Genomic DNA, 24,854 nt, shown 5'->3' with positions numbered 1-24,854 from the left:
ATACACCTGTACATAAGTGTAAAATATTAGTGTTTACACGTTTCATGCACCGTCGTTTCAAAACGTTGCGAAACCGACGCTTCCGCTTTCGCGTAGGGGCTGCCGGGAACGCGCAGGCGGTCTTGAACGTCCCCCTGGTGCTCATTGTGCAGCCGAGGAAACATCGCAAGCTTCCGACGACGTCGGTATGAAATGGCAGAAACTGCTTGTGTCACGGAAGCACAAAGATTAGGTTACGTAGGAGCCGCTACACATGTATTTTGCGGTGATCCCGGCCTGCTAGTGTGAGAGAAACGGGACTATATCCGGAGGATTAAAAAAAAAAGGGGGATTAAAGTGCTGTTTTTCTTTTTTTTAAAAAAATAAAATAAAAAAATAAAGAAGAAAGAAAGAAAAAGAAAACGGCCGGGTTGTGTCTCCAGCAGGCAGCGAACGGCGACTGCGGGTCGACACTGTTGGAATTAACGGGAGAGGGGTGAGCTCGACATATGGATTTTATTTGTCTCTGTGAGACATGTTTGACGTGTTGTTGTCAGTCGTCGGCGGATGGTGACAGAGAAATGTGGGTCACACGCGTTACTGTGAATAGGTGTTACTATAACGTACATGTTGTGTGTGTGTGTGTGTGTGTGTGTGTGTGTGGATCACAGCAGGCAGGACAGGTCTGGCCTAACTGGGAAAAGGCAACCAGACTGAGTGGCTACACTGGGAGAGCACACACTTACTGTAACCTGTGTCGGCGCTACACACATTAGCACTGCCTACACTGTAAACTGTGAACCGGGTGGTGTTGCCAGTCATACAACTGGTGAAAGGTTTAAGTAAAACGCGGTGACACCCGGTCTGTGGTCAATTAGAGATAATAACATCCTGCATGTAAACAGAGACCACTTTGAATGCACCATGTTTTTTGCCTAGCGCCTGTTTGCTGGTATTTACTGTTATGAAATGATCTCGTATATATTTCTATTAGCTTGGAAGGTGAGTAAACTCAATTCCTGCACCGTAAAGTGGGCATAGGAGGGTTTACACTGGCTATTGTGCTGTAGCAGCATCTCTGTTAGTTCAATGACACTGAACAGATAAGATGTTAATATATGGCTATAGACAAGACTGCAGTCTTTCTGTTTCTGGTTTTTATGTTATTTATATGGATGCTAATCTCTCCCTGACTTGCAAATTGAAAGGTGAGTGTATATATCCTTACTTGGCAATTGCATAATGTTGCAGTTTGGCTTGTTGCTGCAATCAAGTGGACAGGCAACAGCCTCTACCTCTATAATAATGTGAGCTATCTTATCGGGCCAGGAGATCAACTGTGATGTTTTGTAATCCATCTAATTATCAGTGATATCAACAGCTTGGACTGGCCTAGCCAGGTGGGCTAGGCTGAGACTGTCCGGATTTGAAGCTTGTGCTCGTCCAGCTCACGCATGTTGACTGTAACTAACGTCTTCCTGTAGTCATATTTGGGTGATGCAGCTCACAGAGTGTACTGCACATTGCTAGCGAGGTTTACTGAACAGTCTGCCAAGAGAAAAGCAGTGGTCAGCCAAAAGCACCAAGAAATCTGATTCCTGCACCAAACGTGCAGAGATGGGATTATGAATCCCGGCTAACATGTGATGAGCCCACATTCATATCTGAAGGTCTTATTGGTTGACACTGGCAGAATCTGGGGCCTTCTGATTTTAAGTATTAGATAATTTTACTTTTTCTCTGTCAGTTGGTTTCTCAGTGCCCTCACGCTAAAATTGAATGGACTATGTGGCTCTTTGTGTCCAAACTCCATTAACAGGTCAACTTACAGCACTTGCAGGTGTATGCCATGCTTTGCCTTGGTATGTGGAGTTATTATTTGCTATAAAAACAGGCTACACTGCGGCATGTGCTGGTTGGCCTGCTCTCACCTGGCGGCCAAGATCAGCCCTGACGCAAATAATACAAACAAACAAAACAGCATGCCACAGCTCAGGCAGTCATGGGTGAGGGCAAAGGCAGTTTCCTTGAGAAAGAGTCGTGACTCTCATTTCTTTCTACAGCTTCGCACCATGTTCAGATTCCCTCCTGAAAGATGTGATGTTTCATTTGTTGTTTTTCTGTCCTTGTGCAAATATGTTTCATGCTAACACCTCACCAAGCTGTTCAAATCGGTCTTGTTGACAAGATTTACAAGCACAACTGAATTTAGGGTTGGGCGACATGACAACAAACAATTATAACTGTAATAAATTCAGAAAAAAGACCAAGAATTATAAAAACTGCAAATAGAAAATCAGTTTTGTTCAATAAATTGTACAAAGATAAACAGCAAATTTAATACATGTTGGTATAAATCTGCATAAAGTAGCCAGGCCCCGGGTCAGATTTTCTCATTCATTGCTTGGGAAGATTTCCTCTGACGAAGTGTTGATCCTTTAGGTCTAACTATTGGACTTTTGATACCAAAACAAAATCAATGCTCATGGCAACAATGGTTTGGTAGCCCAGGCTATTTCCTAGTTGAGTCGTCTTTTACGATTTGCACATTAGCTAAGATTAATGTTAGACTGAGCAGAAATACCCCTGCAGACAGTCAGGAGAGAAATGTGGTTTATGGCCTTTACTGGTACTAATGTTTGGCATACACTGTGCCCTTACGGGCTCTTATCAGCAGCCATTACTTTGGCTGAGTGTGAGCGGTGCACTGATAAAATCCGACTGTCCCAAATAGCTAGTGGACTCAATCACGATTGCCCGGATAACACGGATCTGTTTGATATTTGCAAGAATCTACACGGTAGAGTGACGGCGTTCTGAGCGAAAGAGGAGCGGACCTGGAACAGCCCGTTGGAGACAGATCAGCTCCCAGCAGAGATGGAGTGATGGACAGCCGTGGGGAAGAGGGCTGTGTAAATCTGGAAAGGACTGCAAAGGCTAATGCGTCGTCACTTGTTTAAAAAAAAAAATCCACATCTGACACTTTCTGACATAGTTATGTCTTTTTCTGTCTGGTTGTCAGAGGCGTTATTTGCTTGCAGCCATCAATCTGTGATGCTGCTGCGACTGCGATACCTCAGTATGTGCTGTATGTGTATATACGTTATAGAGCTGCAGTATTGTGGAAGGATTACCAATAGATCTGAATGACCTTTGACCCCTGGGAGTGTCATGTGATTGTCACATAGATAAAATATTGCTGTAGTCAACGTACAAACACACATAACACGCTTGATTACTGAGCCAACAGCTTTCACACACACAGTCATTTATTCATGTGCAGCCCGACCACAGTGTGAGGGAGCGCTGCACATGCACCTTTCTCTGCATCCTAACAGCTGAATTGTGTTGACAGCCTGACACACTCTGTCGTGTTGCTCGGTCCCGTTTTCACATTCGGTCTCACTGTCACACTGATATACGGCTCTGTCTTCGCATGGGAGAGAATATCATGTCACACCATACACCGAAGCCTAACATCAGTTTACACATATTCTGCAGGTTATAGATAGACCTGCATGTACTTGGTATGAGTGTGAGTACACGCACTCTCTCTGCTCCAGTGTGGCCTATATTTGATTTACCAAATGATATTTTCTGCGTGTTAGTAGTACTCACATTATTTCTGAAATCGGTGCAGCCACATACAAATGGCAGATGAAGCTGGATCAGCCTAAAGATTCTAAGAAAGGGGCTTTGAAGTATCCTCTGTAAGGTGTGACTGCTTATAAATCAGCAAGAGTTAATTAAATTGGATGTGGCAACATAAATTTGACAACATGCAATATCAGACTGAATAGTATGGAAATACAGAAAAATGGGAATGTTATATATACAGCTACAGTTAAGTAATCACATGACAAAACACTAGACAAGGTGAGGGAACACTGTTAAATGGAGTACAGGCCGAGGTTTAATCTCGGTGACGTGATAATGAAACAGCAGCAGGTGGTAGAGCTACTTTCAACTTTAATTCAGTCTTTTTACACTTTAAACTTATGGTTTTAAGAGACACTACAGAAATGTTTCCATCTGTATTAAGGGCTGTTATAACATAGTTAATAAAGCTATGTTGACAGAACGACAAAGGTGGAACTCAGTCGTGACAGCAGGGTGCAGCACCCAGGCGGTTTACAGCAAACACTTCAGTTCATCTTTAAAAAGACAAGCCTTTGGGCACATCTTCGGAGTTAATGACTTAATAGATATCTTTGCAAAACAAGGATGAGGTATTATGTGAATACGTGTTAACCTATCACCTGTTTACTGACGTCAGTGGATCAGACTCCAATACTAACAAACAAGACCGGTTCCCCAACACACACTGCAGCACTTTGCAAATCTACAGCCAACTGAACTGATTCATTTCAAAAGCCCTGCGTCCGTATGGCAATTTGAATGAAAATGGCTTTCCTCTCCACTAATGTCAGAGCAGAGAGCCTGCTCTCCACTGCTGGAGACATAATGTTAATAACAACACAGCCGAGCGCCCCGCGTTTTCTCCTTTTTTCACAACTTAACTGCAGAACACACAGACCAACAAAACAAAACCAAAACCCAAACGTTTCCCCGGTGATACCGGACACTTTCATTACTTTCATAAAGACAGCAGACTGCAAGAAGCTTCAACAGTAATGCAGTTAATCTAAATAAATAACATTAAAATCCATCCATCCATCCATCCATCCTGGACCCAGGCGAGAGGCAGGGTACACCCTCGATACATCGCCAGACTATCACAGAGCTAACTTTAAAAATAACACATCAGTTCATGTCAGCATAAGCAGCAAAAAGTGTGTGTGCTAAATTGAGATGGAGTGAAAATCACGCCCTGCTGGAACAAACCTGACTTGTGTCTAACAAAGTCTTTCCCTCCTTCAGATCATGTTTCCTTTCCATTAGAGCTGCCCTCAGTGGTTGGAGTTAGGCCTCAGGTAGGATTTGGTTTGGTGTAGCAGAGATCACTGGCGGGGGTTAGGGTTAGGTGGGGGTCAGGCGAAGCCTCTCAGAAGATGACTGGTTGGGGTTAGAGATAAGGTTGGGGCTAAGGGGAAACAGGCTAACACAATCGCAGAGTGACAATGGCTGGCCACCATCAAAAGACAAATCTGAATGAATGAATTTGAATTTGTTCAGTAAGTGTAATCATAATTGTGTTTATATGTGTTTCTGCATTTGGAAGTGTGAGTGTTTGCTGGAGTATGTGTCTTTTTGCCAAACATTTGGCAGCACACCTCTTGCTGTTAAATAAAAGAACTGAATTCAGGCTCTTTTGTGAACCTTTCATTCATCCCTGTACCTCTGCATCGCCTGGCTCAGCTGCAGACTGTCGACAAGGTTCCCCAGCAGGAGAGGGAAGATGACGTTATGATCAGAGTCAAAGAGAGGAAGGCAGGAGAGAAGAGAGGAGACGAAGGGAGGATGAAACACAAGGCGAGGAGAGGAGGAGGAGGCACAGAGGAAGGCAGGCGAGGTGGCATGGCTGCAGTATTTGAGTCCAATATAAAGATTGCCTTCTGGTGTCTTGACCTTGTCACGATTTTAGCCAAGAAAAAGAAATATGTCTCATAACAGAGCAAGTGATGTTTACTGACCTTTTAAATAGGATCTAAACTCCCTTGGACCTGGTCTCCGAATTGAATTGGACTTAACTCAGGTGGTCTAGACTGCAGCCATGTGAGGTGAAGAGAAAACGCAAAATAGAAGAGAAGAGTATAGGTCTGAAGGGCAGCTCAGCCAAGAATAGAACAAAGAACGTAGTGGAGAGGAGAGCGAAGAGACGAGAAGGAAAGGCTAACTGATACTGAAAGGTTGGGGGTGGGCTGGCAGTAGTCAGAAACATTCAGAGGTCAGGTCATGGTCTGTGGAACGTACAGCTATCATCACAGAGCCGACCTCCTCACCACGATGTTCCAAATTCCTCTAATGATTTCGTCGTCTTTATACCCAGCATGAAACCCAGCTTCCTGCTTCCTCTCTGTCCCTCTTTCCGCCTGGATCATCACTCCATCTCCCTGACCTTTGGTTTTTATATACCGGACAGCTCCTCTGGACTATATGATGTGTTTCAGAGGCTCAGTAGTCATTATAATTGATGAACCTCACTTTTGGAAGCATGGCAGGTTTGAGTTTCTAATGAATGACTTCTTCTGGTGTTAAATCAAGGCTGTAATTGGTTGAAAGAGGCAATAAGATGAGATTTAAACACAAAAAAAAAAGAAAAGGAAATGCAGATAATGGTGTTTAACATTACACGAGGTACCCAGAAAATACCAACCTTGGGAGTGTTTGATTTTAATTAACTGATTGCAGTGATGAGGGTATAAGCTGTGCCAGGCTGCCTGTAGTGATGGACACATCTGCTATCTGAGCAGTGTAACAGCAGAGCTTCACTGGTCCCAAACACTTGATTTGATGTACCATGTTGACAGGACCTGTTCACCTGCCATGTTAAACATTAGTTTTCCACAAATGTATGTCATAATGCCACTTGAGGGACAGTGCAAGGTTTGACAGCCAGAATTTCAGATATTTATTCCTTAAATCTAAAATAGTCAATTCTATATAATGCTTGATAACAGAACTATGAAATGGTCCATACGCTGATAACAAGAATGGTTCTCATAAATCTTTTGACCACATTAGCAAAAATATTTTGTAGATGGCAGCTACATGCGTTAAAAAAAAACATACAAAGTATGAAATATGAATTTGAAACCCCTAAATCTTAGTTTCATTGTGGTTTTGTTTTGTCTGCTGGATGGAAAGTGTGAAACCAAAGCGTGAAAATGATTGGAAAAAAAAACTGACAAAACCTTACTTTCTCTTCATGCTCTGCAGGTCTTGAGAGGACAGCTCCACTTGGATGCCCAGTCACAGCGTTCGTCCAAGGCTTCACCATGAACCGGAACAAGCGTGAAAAGGAGTACTACAGTATAGATGTGGGCGATTCGACTTTTATGGTTTTAAAGCGCTACCAGAACCTCAGGCCCATCGGATCCGGAGCACAGGGAATTGTCTGGTGAGTCAAAGGAAAAAGAAAAAAAAATTTATTGCATGTGAAAATGAATTCACTCACTTTTTCTGGTGCTTTCAACTGCATCACATGGTTTTCATAAGCAAAAGGCGTTTGTACTTAGATTACTTGGGGACAGCAGTCTGCTCCCTTCAGCTACTGACCATCATTAGATGTGGTTGAAAGCTCTGAAAAATGCTAGTAAGACCTTGAATGAAGATCATTTAGTCATTTTGTGTGTTTCTCACACAAACTTGTTAAAAAACTTACTGAAATAATGTTTCAGTATCACTCGTAGTGTGATAGTGTTCACATTAAATCAGTTTACTGCAACTTTTCACATCTTAAATCATGATCCAGACCTTCTTTGAACAACATTAGCCTTTACCTCCTGTTATTGATTGTTCAACTTCAGGATTAAACTTTCCACATAGAAGCTGTCAGATGGTCAAATATTGGACAGAAGCTACTGATGCAGTGCTCAGACTCTGCCAGCCTTTGGCTCTGAAGGTTGATGACATCCGATGTTAGATGAGGAGTTGCAGACAACATGGAAATCAATGCATAATGTAGTATCTGTTTACTGTGCAGCAAGGTATTGTGTTTCTGGTGTATTGCTGTAGATGGGAGAGGATTAGGGGGAGGGTGGGAGTCGAAACATTTGAATCTGAATCCCAGGATCACTCAGATCTATGTCAGGATTGGTTACTGTATATGATGACAATCTTCTATCATATGAACAGCTGTTTGCATGTCCATCGTTCCAGTGGTGGACTGATTGATAGCTCTGAAAACTGACTGGTAAAGTGTTATTTCAGCTGGACTTTAGCTCTAGAACTTTCAACATGTTAAAGACCTTGTATGTTTTGGACTTGAAAATGTTTTACTGTGGCAACTCATAGTGGATGACTGTGGTGCCACACTGCAAACAGTCGGTGGTTTAAGAATTCAAAGGGTTAAATCAGTGGTCAAACGTGTGTAAAAACTATTTTCCTCTTTTTGATACTCTTTTTTTTTGTTTGTTTTATTTGACATGTATTACTTTCCTTCCACCCCCCCTCAGTTCAGCATATGACCACAACTTGGAGAGGAACGTTGCCATCAAGAAGCTGAGCCGACCCTTCCAGAATCAAACACATGCAAAACGGGCCTACAGGGAACTGGTGCTTATGAAATGTGTCAACCACAAGAACGTAAGTTAAAGTTTCTGTATATCATTAGGGACTGTGTATTTTCATCTGTGAGACATAAGCTTTCTAACCGGCTTTACATCTGGCTTTAAATACAAAAGGTTGTTTCACTATTAAAATGTATAACGTGATTTTTACAGAAGTAAATTTCCATCTTGCAGCTCTCTGCTGCAGAGACATTAGCGATCCAAAAAGCTGCCCGCCATGTTTGATTGACAGCCGGACTTCCTGAGGATTACCACAATGCTCCTCTGCTGTGTCATGTTTTCTATGTAGTGTTTTGAAGTAGGGAATGTCCTGTTGTTATTCATTATTGATGCTCAGGCCGCTGCAGTCTGAGCCTTTCAGACGAACGGTCGGCCCTGCTGGTTCAGCTGCAGAGGTGGTGTTATTGTCATTCATTAGAACCCTGTAGTCTCTCCTCTGGACTGACAGAGTAATAACTTTTTTTTTTTTTTATAAATCTGCAGATAATCGGCCTATTAAATGTTTTCACACCACAGAAGACACTGGAAGAATTCCAAGATGTGTGAGTATAACTGAGCCAAATAACATCTGCTCCCTGCGTGTTTGTAAAATCAATACAGGATATGGCGTGCTGGGGGCTTAGATGATCTTTTCTGACTTTTAGGGGCTTGTGCAGCTTAGCTGGATCTGTGGTTAGTGTGTGTTAAATTATCATATACAACTTACAAATGAGTAACTGTGATGGTTCTGGTGGAATGCAGATTCCCCAGTCTCTCCAAAAACCTAAGTGCTATTCCTTTGTATACACTGACGTGTATAAATTTTGCATTTGTGTGGACTGTGCCTTTAATGAGAGCAGCACTGGGGTATATTTAGCAGAATCCTGGATGTGTTTTGAAGTCAACAAGATGTCCATGTGAATGTAAACTGACTGTAGAATCGCAGAGAGGGGAATACTAGACCCAAATGTGGAGGAAGTGATGGTTTCACAGAGTATGACGGGAACAAACATGATTAATGCCATCCTCTAGAAGCCTTCTCTGTGTGTGTGTGTGTGTGTGTGTCTGCAGTGCTGCGTCTGCTTGATTGGAGCTAAAAAGGAAAGTGGACAAATCATAGCCAGAGGGCTGCAGGGCAAATACACAGTTAGTGTGAAGGAAAATCTTGTGAGTTGAAGGAAGTACAGAACGACATTTTTGGGAGATCTTCAGATTCTTAAGCAGGAGTTTATTTATTGATGCTTGATGCATCAAGGAGAAAAGACATGAGCAATATAATTTAACAAGTGTAATGACCTTGGCAGGGCGTATTTAAACCCCAACAGACTCACATGTCAGTAAACCCACATGGCTATAGGTCCAAATACAATGACTCCTCACAAAATCACATCACCTACATACAGAGACTGTTCCTGTTGTAAATGAATGGAGCATAGCACAGTAATGCAGCAGGTGTGAGGAATAACTTTTGTGGGTCAGTGTTCTGCATTATGTGACCACTTGCAGTTTCTCATTTGCTCAAACTACCTGAACTGTGGCGTGATGGCAATTGGGTGCTCCAAGTGTTTTTGGCTGCAGTCATCACTCTCCAGCCTCCCCACTCGCCGGATTGGCTCAGTCAGACTTCTTCATCCTCCCTGAAATGAAATTAACACACATTTTACCTAACTCGTGTTGGATACCCCAATACCTCTGTCCTACTAAGAAAGAACGTGTGTAAAAAAATGGCCCTGAGAACCTAAGGCAACAGCTTCTTATCGTGGCTGTTTACCTTCTTCACTGTCTGTCTTATCTTCTGAGGGCCTTGGTTGCTTTGCCCACAGCTGATGGGAAATGAGCAGATGTGTCTTCACAGCTATGCTTGAGATAAACTGTAAACTATTGTTCATAGATGCATACTTGTATTACAGGGTGACAGTGCACTATACCCTTTAAAAAAATATATAGATTTCAGCATATATATATATACATATGTGTAAATGAACACCAAAAACATTACGTGACAGTGTATTTTACTCATTTTCAGTCTGTGTATGGTGACTGTGACAGCAAGCTGGGTTCCTTTTCCCAAAAAATAAATATATAAATGAGTAAAATCTGTCACTATTTCCTTACCCCATGTAGGAGGATTGAAGGGACTGATGATGTAACAGCTGCCAGATAATATAACATCATCACTGTTTAGAAAAGGAAAATACTTACTGTCACTTTGTAAATGCCATGCCAAAAAAAGTGCTGCATGGGTGAAGAACTAACAGTCCAGGACTTAGAGTCCTTACAGTTACTTTTTAATAACATAATACATTTACATACTCTCTGATCATATTAAATAGCATTTTTAATATGTTTCACCTGCATTACTCTGTTACATAAGTCACAAATATGGCCACATCCCATATGAAATAATTAAAATACTGCAGGTATGTCCACCCGCCTGTTTGTTTTACCCTCTGTGGTTTCCCTGCAGGTATCTAGTGATGGAGCTCATGGATGCCAACCTCTGCCAGGTGATTCAGATGGAGCTGGACCACGAGAGGCTGTCTTACCTGCTCTACCAGATGCTGTGTGGAATCAAACACCTACACGCCGCAGGCATCATACACAGGGTGAGACTCACTCATAAACTGTATACATACCCATAAAACAGTGGCCATGAATCAGCTCCACATATTAGGCCTCACATAATGTAAGATCAAACCAATATGCAGCTGTAAATTAGCCTTTCTTGACTTGGCAACCCCCTTGTGGTTGCCAGTTATCATCTAGAAAAAAATGTTATAGACAGTGTTGAAAACTCAGCGTAAGCTAAATTTAAAACCTGTCCAGTGTTTAAAAGTTGAAAGTTTGGGGTTAAAGGAATAGTTCAACACTTTGAACTTCAATTGCTCATTTGCTGTCTTGATAAGAGATGAGATTAATGAGAAGATTGGAGGATTTTTTTTTTTTTGGGTGCAGAGAAAGAAATCAGCAGGGCCATAACCCCATTTAAAACTTCAACCTGATATTTTTTTTTTTTTTTTTACTTATCTCAAAGGAGATATAACTAGGTCTGTAGCTAAACATTATTTTAACTAGGGATTAATCTTCAGATTTTTTGGGATTAATCTATTAATTGTTTTGTCTATAGACTATAAAATAGTGAAAAATGCCCATCATAATTTCCCACAGATGAAGGTCACATCTTTGTATGTCTCCTTTTGTTCAACCGACACTGCAAAATCCAAAGACACTCAGTTTACTGTCCTGTGTCACAAAGAAAAGCATCAAATCTTCACACTGGAGAAGCTAGAAACTGCAAATACTTCACAATTTTACTTTAAAAATGACTAAAACGACATAAATACAAGCACATACACACACTCAGGTGCTCATATTCACCTTGAAACAACACACACAGTATGAGACACACACCCCGAAGCAGCATCAGCAATATACAAAGGATCCGTCTTGTGTACACACACACAGACACACACACAGTCACTAACACACACACACACACGGACAGCAGTCTGTCAATCACCCTCAGTGAAAGAAGCAGCAGTAGATTAGCGGAGCTCCTCATGCTCTGCCAGCCAGAACTAATTGAGCCACAGGCGTAGCTAACCAGCCTCGCTCGCTTTGGCGCGGCTCAGCACGCAAAGCTTTCATAAGGTGAACAGATGCAACATGAGTCATGGTCGCCAAAGATTCAGCTCTCTTGTTTTTGTGGCCATTGTCTCTGGGATGAAAGCTCTCGCGTCCTCTTTAAGATGCTCACCACTGCAAAGCGCTCGCTGTAGAATAGGCTTTCCTACCCATCAAGGCATTCGAGCACAATCGACTGTACTTTAGTTTGACGGTTTCATTGTTAGGGGGTGATGATGCTGATTATGATGATGAGGATTTGTACTTCTAAAGCACTTAAACCTTCCTGAGATGAGTTGTATTGTTTGCCGGTGAGCAGCCACCTGGACGTTTTTGGCCACTTGGCTGGGAGCTGTTGTCGCAGTCATTGCATACTTCTCCAGTGTAATTGTTGCTGTGTAAATTACGCTGAAAACAAATTAGTCAATCCTGTTATGGCAGTCAAATTAGCTGCTGTAATAAATCATGTGGCAGATAGACATTTGTAGAATATAGCCACAGGCAATGAACCTTGTTTGACAGGATTCAGGTCTCTTCAAGAAAAAAAGAAAAAAAGCCAGTGCCGGTTAGTTATATCTAAATACATGTCTTATTACTTAGCAGAGGCTTGGGTTTGTTCCTGTAGGTGTCATGTGATTGACATGAAGCTGTGCAGCACATATTGTAGCACTGACATGAAAACACCCAACTTAGGGGAAAAGCCCAATAATATAAAATAAATAAATAAATAAGTGCCATCTCAGTATCAGTCAAGTAACTCTGTGTTGTGTTTTCCATCCAGGACCTGAAGCCCAGTAACATAGTGGTGAAGTCTGACTGTACTCTAAAGATCCTGGACTTTGGCCTGGCCAGGACGGCCGCGACCGGCCTCCTCATGACGCCCTACGTGGTCACCCGCTACTACCGCGCCCCTGAAGTCATCCTGGGCATGGGCTACCAGGCCAATGGTGAGTGGAGGAAGCGGCTTCTTGACAGCGACTGGCCAATGAGGAGCTGCTGCCTGGCCTGCTGCATGGCCCTCCCCTTTCTGAGATGTTTCAACTGCACCTCCCAAACAAACTCACACTCTCTGTCTTTCACACACACACACTCACACACACAAACACACACACACTCCCTTTTCCTGTAAAGGTCACTCTTGGGGGGAGGGGCTGGCACGTTGGGCATCACTGCTTTGTGGGAGACTTCTTGTCAGGGGGACTCCAGTGCCCAGCAGTGCTTGAGCATGCGTTTGATGTTTTATTAAGTGGTTGCCTGTCCTGAGCTCGATACAGCCTGGCTAAAAAAAAAAAAAACGAAACAAGAAAAGAAAAACGGCAGTATGGATACAGGCACTTGTGCATGCTTGAGCAGATTCACTTAGCGCTCCCGCTTGGAACGTATCATTTATGGAAAATGGTCTTAAAGGAATAGTTCAGCATTTTGGGAAATAGGCTTGTTCACTGAGATTTAGATGGGATCATTGATACCTCTCTCATATCTGTCTGTTACAAGCTAGAGGTAGGATATAGTTAGCTTAGCATAAAGATGGATAGCAGAGGCAAACAGCTAGTTTGAGGCTAGCGGTTTCCCCCTGTTGCCAGTCTTTATGTGTACAGACACTAAATACAAATCTCAGTTTGCAGATAAAAAAGATTCTTTAGTACAAACATCATGGGGTGAATTCTAAGAAGTAATGCTCCATTACAACAAAACATTTAGATAATAATTATCTTTCCTTAGTTCTTATGACCAAAATCATTGACACTAACTTTTCCTGCTGACTTGTTGCATTTTTTTTTTTTGCTTATTCTCTTCTCCCTTCTTTTATGCTGCGCATATGTAGTGGATATTTGGGCTGTGGGCTGCATTATGGCAGAAATGGTTCGCCACAAAATCCTTTTTCCAGGAAGGGATTGTATCCTTGAGCTGCTTGCAGCAGTGTCTGGCATTTCTTGTGAAACAAATTGCACCCCAAAAAACAAAAAAAAGTCTTTTCAAACCATTATTTTTCATCAGATGGATCGCACGGAGATCACATCCTGTGAGCAACTATAGAAATTCTATTTCTCGGATATGCCTGACACCTCGACTTGCATCCACCCACCTGCTCTTCCTACAGATACGCAAACTCACACAGCTCCCTCCTCACTCACCTCAGCAGCAGCACTGTTGTTTCAAGCTCCATGACAGTCACCTGAAAAAAACCCAAAATAGAATTTAATAGTTTGCTCATCCATAGCAGAGAACTGAACGGCAAAAGAAAAAAAATACCCTCTTATGTCCTCAAACTGCTTTCCATATGTGTTCGTAGATGCCATAGCAACAGTCACACAAAATAATGAATTGCTAAGTCTTTATCTAGAATATGATTCTGAATAAACTGGTGCCAAATATCTGTGAAGCTCAGTCTGCAGTGTCAGACATGGGGGTGACAGCAAAGCTCAATCATTTCTGGCCTTATTAATCAGAATATTTCAGTTTAACATGTACCACATATATAGCAGGGAGGATACAGAGGGTGCTAAAATGCATTTCTGCAAAGAATCATGTTCAGAAGACCTTGAAAGTTAGAGTTTCACTTCATTGCACCTGAAGTAGAAGGAATATTAAACACTTCTTCTTTGGATCTTTGGAGAAATATGCAGCATATGAAGTTAGAATAATAATAATTTTCCTTAGCCTTGTGGGACGCTGACCCAGGTTTGATAGCGCACTCAACTGCATGCAGTTCATTTTTGTCACGTATCACACACTTTACCTGGCATGTACATCATGTCTTGTTCTTTTGATTTTTGTCTTGTTTTGTTTTCTTTGGTTTTCAGTCTTGCATGCTAATTCAGTGGTTGTCATTTCATTTTTCAGTTGATGTCTGGTCTGTTGGCTGCATCATGGCTGAAATGGTCCGGGGTAGTGTGTTGTTTCCAGGCACTGATCGTATCCTTGAGTTGGACCTTCATCCAAACCCCCAGAAATCTTGTCTCATCCTTTGTCTGACGTCTTGTTCATATCTTTGCACACAATGGGAGGCCAGATGTTACTTGCAGCTAACATGAAATATTATAACTATTACTAGTAAAATTGTTGTAACTGCTGCTCCTGTTAATATAATTATTAACAGACGTTTAATGAGCAATGACGTAATCGTCGACCAGGCTTGTCCTTGTCCTTCATTCTTTAAGGATGAACAAAGATGTGAACAAGAATTTCTTTGTGTCCTCTAGGTTGATCTGTACATGTTACATCTGTATTTATGTGTGTTTTATTGTCTACCCCCCCCCCCTTCCCCCAAAAAAACAAGTTGCATACATATTTCCAGCATCTGGACCATTTAAGTGGAGCATCACCTGCCTCACCTTGTATAGTCCAGATGTTTGAAATCATTTTTGCAACACATTTCATAGTGTATGTATCCCACACAGTCCATCCTGACTGACTTTCCTCAGGTTTGAATGAGATTTAAATCTGTTACAACCTTTCTTTATAAGTAAAACTTACAATACAAGTAAACACAAACTTTCAGAGCCAGTTGAGAAATCTCTCCCAGTTATTGCATGCTCGGTAACAGTTTTGACATTTTCTTTTTCAGCACACTTAAGTTACGTGTTTCAGGAGCAATGCAGTACAACACATAGCAACTCCGGATAGCTCTCTCTCATTATTCATCAGCTCAAAATGACCCAGACCAACTCGGGAATGGTCGCTCTTTCTGTCCAAACCCAGCCTAGGGTTTTTCTTAATGCTTTAATCATAAGATATCGACCAGTGGAATAAGGTGATTGAGCAGCTGGGGACGCCATCTCAGGAGTTCCTGATGAAGCTCAACCAGTCAGTGAGGACTTACGTGGAGAACCGGCCACGGTACGCCGGCTACAGCTTCGAGAAGCTCTTCCCCGATGTCCTGTTTCCTGCAGACTCTGAACACAACAAGCTGAAAGGTAAAGATGGCACAGTTAGTTCGTCTTGTAAAGGCTTGCTGCAGCACAAGAAAACTGCTTTTAAGGTTGTGAATTTAATTGCCTGCTATGAGTTAAAACCATGTTGGTGCATAGTTGCCCAATTACAGGTGCAGCGATTGTCCAGCCTGAAGCAGAAACATTCAAATTACTGTTTTATCACATACGAGAAGGTGCCAGGAATAATGAGGAAGTCAGTGTCAGCCACAATCAGCTTCTTCTTTGCTGGTTTAAATTTGTACAAAAGACTATCTTAAAGCTGGCTAGAATTTATCACAGGTGGCTTAAATGGCTGTTTTTGTAACTGGAGGATTAATATAATGGGTCCATGGTGACTCAGTGAGTGTGTATTCATGCCCCTGCAAAGCAGCAGTATAAAGTTTTCCTCGATATAGCATCAGCGTGTGTTGCACCATGTGTTTGCGATGTTACAAACATCTGCTGACAGCAAAGCCCAAGTGACAGATACATTTTCAGTGGCTGCCTTAGATTAAGCGCTTATTACGGAAGCTGACAGTTCAGGACCAAGTTGTTTACTGTGAAGGAAGGAGGAATTTACCTCAAGCGTGTCTTCGTCTGTAAATGGAGAGAAGATGACAGGAACACTCACAGTAAGCGCCCGCCAAGCTGTTGCAAGATGGGGAAAGAAAAAAAAAACTCATCCTTTTCTGTCCTCATTAATTTACACAGGCAAGAATATGTGACAACAGTGTATTCCCCTGAAGTACTCTGGGTAGACTGCATGTATCAGAGCTTTAATAGTCCACACTGGCAAGGCTTTCAGACAGAACGTGATTATGAAGGTGGATGCTTTTGACAAACTAAAATACAAAGACAACATGACCCATTAAATGTTACTGGTCTGATTTTTCTGGTCAAAAGGCTTAAAGACTTAAAGGCACAATGTGGAGTTTTAACCAGTGGTAGCACTATATGAGTCCCTGCTTCATTTATATCACACCTGAGAGTGCACACAAGATGCTTGTTGTCAAGGATGCACACAAAACGTAGTTAGTGGGAAAACATAGTTAGTGGGAGTTACTGAATATAAACACGACTTTGTTTACAAGAAAAAAATCCCATAGGGGACCTTTAAATAAACCATCGCTGACTAGAATCCTCGTTAGTGACTTCTTCACATAAGTTCCAACTAATGAAAGTGTTAGATTTCTGAACAGTTGCCGTTCCAAACCCTTTCCATCAGATTAAACTGTTGGTTCCTCCCTCAAAGATACTCAGTTCTCTCACACTTGTGAATGGCCCGTCCCTGCCCCAACTTCCTGTTTTAACAGGAAATTCATCACATTAACGAAGCCAGACCCTCCCAACTGGAAGAAATTGCAGAAACAAAAATCTGTTAATTTGAAATCTTTTCTTATTTTCCGCCACTATTTCTTTCCAGCGAGCCAAGCCCGAGACCTACTATCCAAGATGCTGGTTATCGATGCGTCAAAACGGATCTCAGTGGACGAAGCTCTCCAGCACCCGTACATCAACGTGTGGTACGACCCGACTGAAGTGGAAGCAGTAAGTACTGATATTCTTAATTAACGGTGCATCAATTTTATGCTCAAAAACTGAGCTAATCCGCAGAAAATGCGCTCTGCGTGCAAAATGTGTGTTTGTGCTGGGACGTCCGTGGTTCTCAGAAAGTCTGAAAGCGTTTCTAAAGTCGAGACTTCGTGTTTGGTGACAATCCCTTGTGCTCTCCTTGCAAACACAGTGACTCATCCAGTGCAAATTGATTTTGCCTGTGATCAGACGGATTGGGAGATGAAGTGAATTGTTGCTTTCTTCCCTCCCCTCTCCTCTGTGGGATGAAAAGATTCCTCAGAACTGACAGCTCAGCCTTGAAAAGCGCAGATTTGTATACAGAGTTTGCTCTGACACTGCACAAATCCATCAAATCTCAGTCTGACTCTGGGGTGGACGGATAACTCTATCTCACGGCTGGCTTTGGGGGTAGTTTATTCCGACTCTGTCAGTGCTATAAATTTGAATTTTGTAGTTTGTGGTACTTTGCTGGGAAGATTTGTGCACAGCAAAGCAGAAAAATAAAATCAGCATTAAATGGGCTTAATTTGTGGAAGGTTTAATGCAGCGGTTTTCTATCTCGTGCCATCAGTAGCTGAGTCTGTAGGTTTTGGGTTTGAGCCCTGAGCTGCAGCAGATGACTAGGTGGACTGAGAGGTTAAACAGTCCTAGTACTTCAATCACGAGTTTGATTCAGGCAAAACAAATAATCAATTAATTGAGGACACAATGGGCAAATCAATCAATAATGAAAACAGTCATATCTGCAGCTCTAGTATATTTTGTCTTGAGATATTTTAATATTTTAGAATTTTTACTTTACTCTCTTTGATTCTAAAGACCATTCACCTGACTGTGATGTTTGTGGACCCGTGTCTGGTCTGAAATATAGCAAACGTGTGTCTGTCTGTGTTTGTCTTGCAGCCACCACCAGTGATCACAGACAAGCAGCTGGATGAGAGAGAGCACACAGTGGAGGAGTGGAAAGGTAGGAGAGCTCCTCTGTTACTCCTCTCCTCTTTGATAAGCCGTCATAAGTGCTTAGCTTTTTGCAGCGTGTTGCATAAGTTGGTCTGGCTTTGTTCTTTGCAGCCTGTGGGACATTTAATCTTCGTCCTCAAACTGAGGTGAACGTTCCTCCGCGTAGTCTGTCTGAATTCATAAATGCATTCATTTACCTCTTCTTCTTGGTGTCCTGTTCTCACCGCCTGAAACACACACATTATATCATCAATCATTATCTGCATCCAAATCTTTGCTCTTGTGTAGAAGACAATTTTACACTGTGACGTATCAATCTGTGGTATTTTCATATCAATATAAAGACAAAAAATAAAATGAGCCAGTTTTGGCTATGATCTTCAACAGGAAGAACACTGAGAAAACGGTTGTTTAACATAGGTCAGTCAGAGGAAAGGTCAGAATTATAGATCTATACCTAATCACAGGGGTGGGTGTGTGTACACAGGGCTTTCCTCAGTGTCGATGCTCTTTTCAGGGCTGTGAGAGCGATGATGACAGCAGGAGATTCACACCTGAGGTGTGACATGTTGGTGTTTCTTGATTCCACACGCACTGCTGGAGGACATGTCATCATGTGTCTCTCCCTTAGATTATCCTGTAAAAAAAAAAAAAGAAAGAAAGAAAGAAAAAAAGACCTAAGGCTTGTGAGCTTTCTTGGGACAAAGTTCTATTTATGAGACAGATTTAAAAGGTAGATATAGCATACACATTCCTAAAGTCATATCCGCCATAATTTCTTTTTTCTCACCTGAACCAAATGCTTGTATTTTGTTGCAGAGTTGATATATAAAGAAGTGTTGGACTGGGAAGAGAGGACAAAGAATGGCGTCATCAGGGGACAGCCACCCTCCATAGGTTAGTGGAGTTTCTTGTGTGTTTGAGAGTCAGTCACCATGCTGATGCTGGGTAGTTCCTCCCTTTGCTCTCAAAACAGCCTCAGTCCTTGACGCATGGATTCCACCAGATGTTGGAGAAGTGACACACTGAAGTGCACCGAACTCACTGTCGAGTTCCTGAAACCACTTCAAAACGATCCTTTGCTGTGTGACATGGAGCATTGTCCTGCTTTGAAAATGGTGAACTGTGGCCATAAAGGGGTGAACATGGTCAGGAACAGTACTCAGACAGAATGTGGGATTCAAACTGTGATTTGTTTGGTACTAAGGGGCCAAAGTGAGACAAGAAAACTCCCCACACCATCGCACCACCACCACCAGCCTGCTCTGTTTACACAAGGCAGGTTTCAGATTTCTGTTCTTACCTGACGGGACAGGACAGGACAGCATTTTCTTTTAAGCTCATCTTTGTATGCTCTAACTGAACTTCAGTACGTCCTCTAATGGAATCACACTGTGTGTGTGTGCAGGAGAGTGACTGAATTAGCACAGTGATTTGTCTTATTTCATGTTCTCTAATGACCCTACTTAGCTTTGGCATAAATCTACAAGTGACACAGGATTATTAAGCAGAATCTCCATAATAATACGTCCCCTGCAGTGTAGAAGAGCTCCACCTCTCCAGCATTACTCAGACTTTATGAGCTCAGCTACAGTCACACAACAACCTTCGATGGCTGACCACAGGCCTTCTCCTGTTTCTCATAGCACAGGTGCAACAGTGAGCAGCAGCCCCCACCAGCACCACCCCTCCACATCCTCCTCCGCCTCCGCCAACGACATCTCTTCCATGTCCACAGACCCAACTCTGACTGACACTGACAGCAGCCTGGAGACGGCCAGCGCCGCCGCTGCTACGACCACCGGCCCCCTGGGCTGCTGCAGATGACTATCATCTACACCTCCTCCTGGTCCTGGGCTTGGCTGGGCCACACCCCCTAGTCACCTCTGGGGCCGCCAGCCTGACACTGGCTCTTGGTCCCGCCCCCTGTATCTGCCTCCTCCCACCTCCTCTCTGTGCTTGTCTTTAGTAGTGTAGCGATTAGCCAGCTAGCTGTTTGAGAAATATTTCTGAAAGGACAGATCTTTTTTCTTTATTTTTTATGACAGTTATTAGTCTTTTTTTTTTTTTTTTTTTTAAATTAGGATTTCTCTTCATTTGAGTCCTAGCTGTAATTTATTGTGGCATTTCTTAATTTTTTTTCAGAAACCTAAGATGATAAGAGAATTTTTATGATTTCACTATGTTCCGGTTTGTATTAACCGACAGTGAGAATTTAAAGAAATATCTGTAAAATGTTTTAATGTGATCTATTTTTCTGTTGAAAGTTATTTGTTTTCACTCGCTTTTACAACTTGCCATATAAATGTAGATTGAGTTTGTACAGATTTTATGGTAGATGTAGTTTTATCTTCAATATGAGTTTGCAGTGAGCCATTGAAACATAATTTAATTGATAAATGTCCTTAGTACTCCCCTTACCTGATTTATTTCATATAATATGGATAAGGTTAAAATGCATTTGACATATCCATTTATTTCAAGGTCGTTTAGATTTATTTGTAAAAAGATTTTTTTTTCTTGTGAGTCACTACTACAGCCTACATTGTAAATTTCAACTTTAATGAAAGCTTTATAATTTGCGCATTCTTCACTTCCTGTTCAGTCAAAATTTCAAAAATACTGAGATTTTCTTTCACTATATGATTCATTTTACAATCTGCATTTAAGCTATGGGATTGATAATGGCACAGTGAGGTCCCGCAAGATAAAAGAGCATTTTGATAACTGTCTTCTGTAAGTTTTAAGTGCTTTAAAGTACCTCTTCTCTTGTCTGCAACAGGGAGTGCGACGTTATGGAAATGGAGTTGGTGGTATTGCTTTGGAGGGACTGAACGTGCGGAGCGCTTGCTCTGACAGTGAGGTATTGTTAACCGTTCAGGACTTTAGAATGTTTTTTCGTTGTGTTTCGGGAGGTTTTTCGAGACGTAGAGTTGTGTGAAGTTGTAAAATCGGTGATGGTGTAAGTAGAATGTGCTTCAGTCAAGTAGGGAATTACGATATTGAGAACGCATGTGAACGTGTCGGTGTTTGGTGTCTCGGAGGGATAGCGATTCTGCAGCCTGATGGAACAGTTTGAAAAGATGTCTGCTTCCTACTACCAGATCCTGTTATTAGTAATGTACATTTGTGAATTTGGAAATTTTGAAAGTCTTTTTTTTTTTTTTTTTTAATCTAGAAATTGGCCAAACACTTTGCATACCAGACTTGCCTGTGGTTATGAATAAAAGAACCTAAAACTTAGCATGTTAAACAACAGCACAAGCAAGCCGAGTCAAAAGAAACAAATTATTCTTACTGTATGCAATAATAGTGCCCTTTTTAAGTGTTTCTGATTTGTTTTCGAAAGGAAAAGTGCCTGTTGTTTGTCATTCATTCCTGAGTTCGTGGGAGGAAGTGTATTCATTATGTGTAGGTTTTTATGGCGTCTGGATTATAGCAGTAGTGTCCATATCAAACTAATAATGGATGATGAGGTTGTAGTTCTCACAAACGTATTGTATATTTTTCTACTTGTTTTGATTTTGACCCTCGGGCGGGAGACTGTGGTGTCTTGCAGGGTAAAGAAGGTGATGGTGTTTTCGGCGAGACGCTTGTGTTTGAGTCATTTCAGAAGAAAAGGCAGTTTTATCAAGGTCTTTCATCAAAGTAAAAAAAAAAAGTATTTCTTTGCAGTGACAGCAACCGAAATATAGGTTAATAACAGTTTTTCGGCTTTTTTTTTTTTGGAATACTAATTCAACGTGATGACTGTAAGAAAGAAAAATGAACTGAAAAGTTAAGTTTTAAAGTCACTCTACTACTGGAGCAAACTAAACGAGTGAACTCTGCAGTATTGTCAGTATTTTGTGGAAGGTTTTAGGTAATGTTTATGGTTAAAAGGCAGATTGGTGCTTAAGTCACTAACACATTTCTGAGAGGCGGAGCTTAACAACTACAGTATTTCTGGCATATTCGTTTTTAAAGTACTAACTGAAAAGTTTGAACTAGCTTTATAAGCTTAAACCTAACTAAAACTGAGGAGTTGATGGTATTTTCTAGTTTAGCCTTTTGCGCCATCTATTGAGGTTGCATAATTAAACCTGCTTTCCACAGGAGTGGTGTTGTACTCTGTCACGGATCATGAGCAGTTGTTGTGGAGAGGCAGAGGCATAAATATCACTGTGCTAGGGTTGTTCAAACAGACAGTGTGATTGTCTTGGTCTATGACATGGACGTTAATCTTGTAAGCTCAAAGTTCGAAAGTGGCATAAATGGTCGTCTTTAGGCTGCAACATACGCTGTAGCTCTGTGCTGTGCTGTGCTCTGCTTAGGTAACTTGTTATTGAATACCAACCATTCAGAGCTAACACAGACGTAACCATTCATTTAAAGGCGTGATTATGGCTCACTCTCTCTTTCAAGCTCTGAACTTGCACCAGCTATTCGTAAATCCATCACCAAGTGCGTGCGTCCTTCCGAAGGTCTTAGCAACAACTCACTTGCTTCAAGCTGCTAATTTACAAAATTGGGTTGGACCATCAAACCTTTCAGACTGTCTCTGCTAGTAAAAGCCGGAGCAATGAGAAAACTGGCTGCCAAAAACGATCTGTAGCCCCGTCAGATCAAAATCAATCAGCTATTGAAAATGGAACTGTAGCAACACAAGCTGTAACATAACTTCCACTGACAGTTTTAGTAGGCCATATGATGTATTAAACTGCCTTTGTAAACATAGGTATTACTTGATTTATACATGTTTATGCAAGTATTCATGTTTCAGAATTAACCCTAACCCTAATTAGTTTTATTTGGTTTCTTAGTCTGACAATATTTGTATAATCTTTTGTAAACTGAGCTGTTTTTATTTCTTTGGAATTTCACATTTTAAAAATTTCTCAGTTTACATCATTATTAAACAGCATTTTATCAGGTGTCTGGCAGGAACATCAACCATATCACATTACCTCATATTCGTCAGTATAAACGGGTAATATATATATATATATATAGATAGATACAGATATAGATATATAGATATAGATATAGTCAGTTACAGTAGCTACATAACAGTTAATATTTAATATACTAGCAAGATAATGTTAGCTTTGACGGTAAGCTGCACAACAGTTAAACCTGGCAGTAAATATTTAGCAACAACCTAATTCTACCGAGGAGCCAGCTTGTGTGGTGCAACCCAATTAAATTTTGCAAACTTTGTAAACACATTATAAGTTGTAATGACACTAAGTTCCAACTTACGAACAGCTGGTGCAACAGCTCCTGCTTTTCTTTTCCGTCACCAGAATGGAAAAAAAACAGTTTGATAGTTATTTAGCATCAAGGGTTCACTAGCAAGATACAGCTGCAGAGCCTTAGTAGTACAGTACAACACTTAATTCAGTCTGCATTTAGTTACTGTAGATTACCGCTGCAAAAACTGGTACTGTCCAGTAGTAAGTGAGTATAGTAGTATTTCGACAGACAAGGAGTAAAAACTAGGACTTTAAACAGTGTCACAGCTGTAAGAAGGCAGCAAATAACAGGGGAAAAAACAGTGACATGTACCCATTTGTCAAATTAGCTAAAAAGAATCAATCAGAGAAAAACACTTTGCTGTCTAAAGTGCTCTTAATTTTCTAGCCCAGCATTAGGGGCTGTAATTTGAGTTCTTTTTTCTTCTTAGGTTGTTGTTACTTGTTTTTTTTTTTGTTTTTTTGTTTTTTTTTATTATTATTTCTGCATCTCTCCAAACAATGTCATTCTGATTTAAGTCGGCTTTGATGAACTACCTCACGCTGAATTTCTGCCAGTTCTTGCATATATTTAGTCGCCTGCAGAATTAGCTATCGAAGACGTGTGAATAACAGATTCCATTATTTATTTATTTGAAAGTGTACTATTTGTCGGTTTCAACAACAGACTTCTAGTTTTGTACATTATGTATACTTCACCTAGAAGTAAGAGAATTGTTATATGTATTTTTTTTTTGTTTGTTTTTTTGTTTTTAAACTAAATGTGCAATACCTTCAGCAAACTGTGCTAGTAGTATGTGATGGGCCTAGCCTTTGTTAGCTGTCTCCTGAAGGTAAAGAAAATGTTTGGTACTGTCAATCCATGTTTTCCTTTTTTATGAATAAGATCAATTTTTATTTCTGTGACTTGTTTATAGTCATAATGTTACGTAATCAGTCTTACCCGCCAAACAAATCTGTCAGCCAGGGTTTGATTCAGAGACACTAAGTTTCTTGAGTCACAGTATGGCAGACAGATTTTGACTTGGGGGCGTGGTAAGGACAATAATGTTAATAAACACAAAAAAGACGAGTAAATACCTACAAGAAATCATTATATGTATGGTGCTGGTTTGTAATGTTTGCTAGTGAATCCAGCCATGCAAGTAGTTTTAAGAATTCCTGGATCTGCGCGTCCCAAAAACCGCAACCAACGAAGAAGTGCACTACTAGAATACACGCACTGGGATCTGATGATGCCACCTCTTAAAAAAAAAATAATAAAAATAAAAAAAACATGTACTGCAAATAAAAGAAATACACTTTGATTTGTGGTTGTATGTCCTCTTTCTGTAGTAATAAGTTGACAGTAATTCGTTGCTGTGCATACAGTACAGTAAACTACTTCTTTACTGTGA

The 24,854-nt window shown here is 41.1% G+C and overlaps 1 protein-coding gene across 4 annotated transcripts; it reads left to right on the top strand.

Annotated features, from left to right (window-relative positions):
• Positions 1–170: 170 nt before the first annotated feature.
• Positions 171–24,754, top strand: mapk8b (mitogen-activated protein kinase 8b). Of its 4 annotated transcripts, XR_005896576.1 has the most exons (13): positions 171–475; positions 6,820–7,000; positions 8,058–8,187; positions 8,655–8,713; positions 10,618–10,756; positions 12,556–12,721; positions 14,619–14,690; positions 15,509–15,691; positions 17,112–17,236; positions 18,167–18,230; positions 19,043–19,120; positions 19,875–21,884; positions 21,919–24,754. XR_005896576.1 is itself a non-coding variant. In XM_041066543.1 (12 exons), exons 2-12 carry the CDS (start codon positions 6,879–6,881, stop codon positions 20,048–20,050), a joined length of 1,227 nt encoding a protein of 408 aa, XP_040922477.1. In that variant the 5' UTR covers positions 171–475; positions 6,820–6,878; the 3' UTR covers positions 20,051–24,754. The 4 variants fall into 4 exon arrangements, 3 of the variants coding, with proteins under 3 accessions (XP_040922477.1, XP_040922476.1, XP_040922478.1); XM_041066543.1 differs by having other exon boundaries at positions 19,962–24,754; XM_041066542.1 differs by having other exon boundaries at positions 19,875–24,754.
• Positions 24,755–24,854: the final 100 nt, after the last annotated feature.

Source organism: Toxotes jaculatrix, chromosome 21 (genome assembly GCF_017976425.1).
Source record: "Toxotes jaculatrix isolate fToxJac2 chromosome 21, fToxJac2.pri, whole genome shotgun sequence".
Classification (NCBI taxonomy): Eukaryota; Metazoa; Chordata; class Actinopteri; family Toxotidae; genus Toxotes; species Toxotes jaculatrix.
This window is presented reverse-complemented; position numbering and strand designations above follow the sequence as displayed.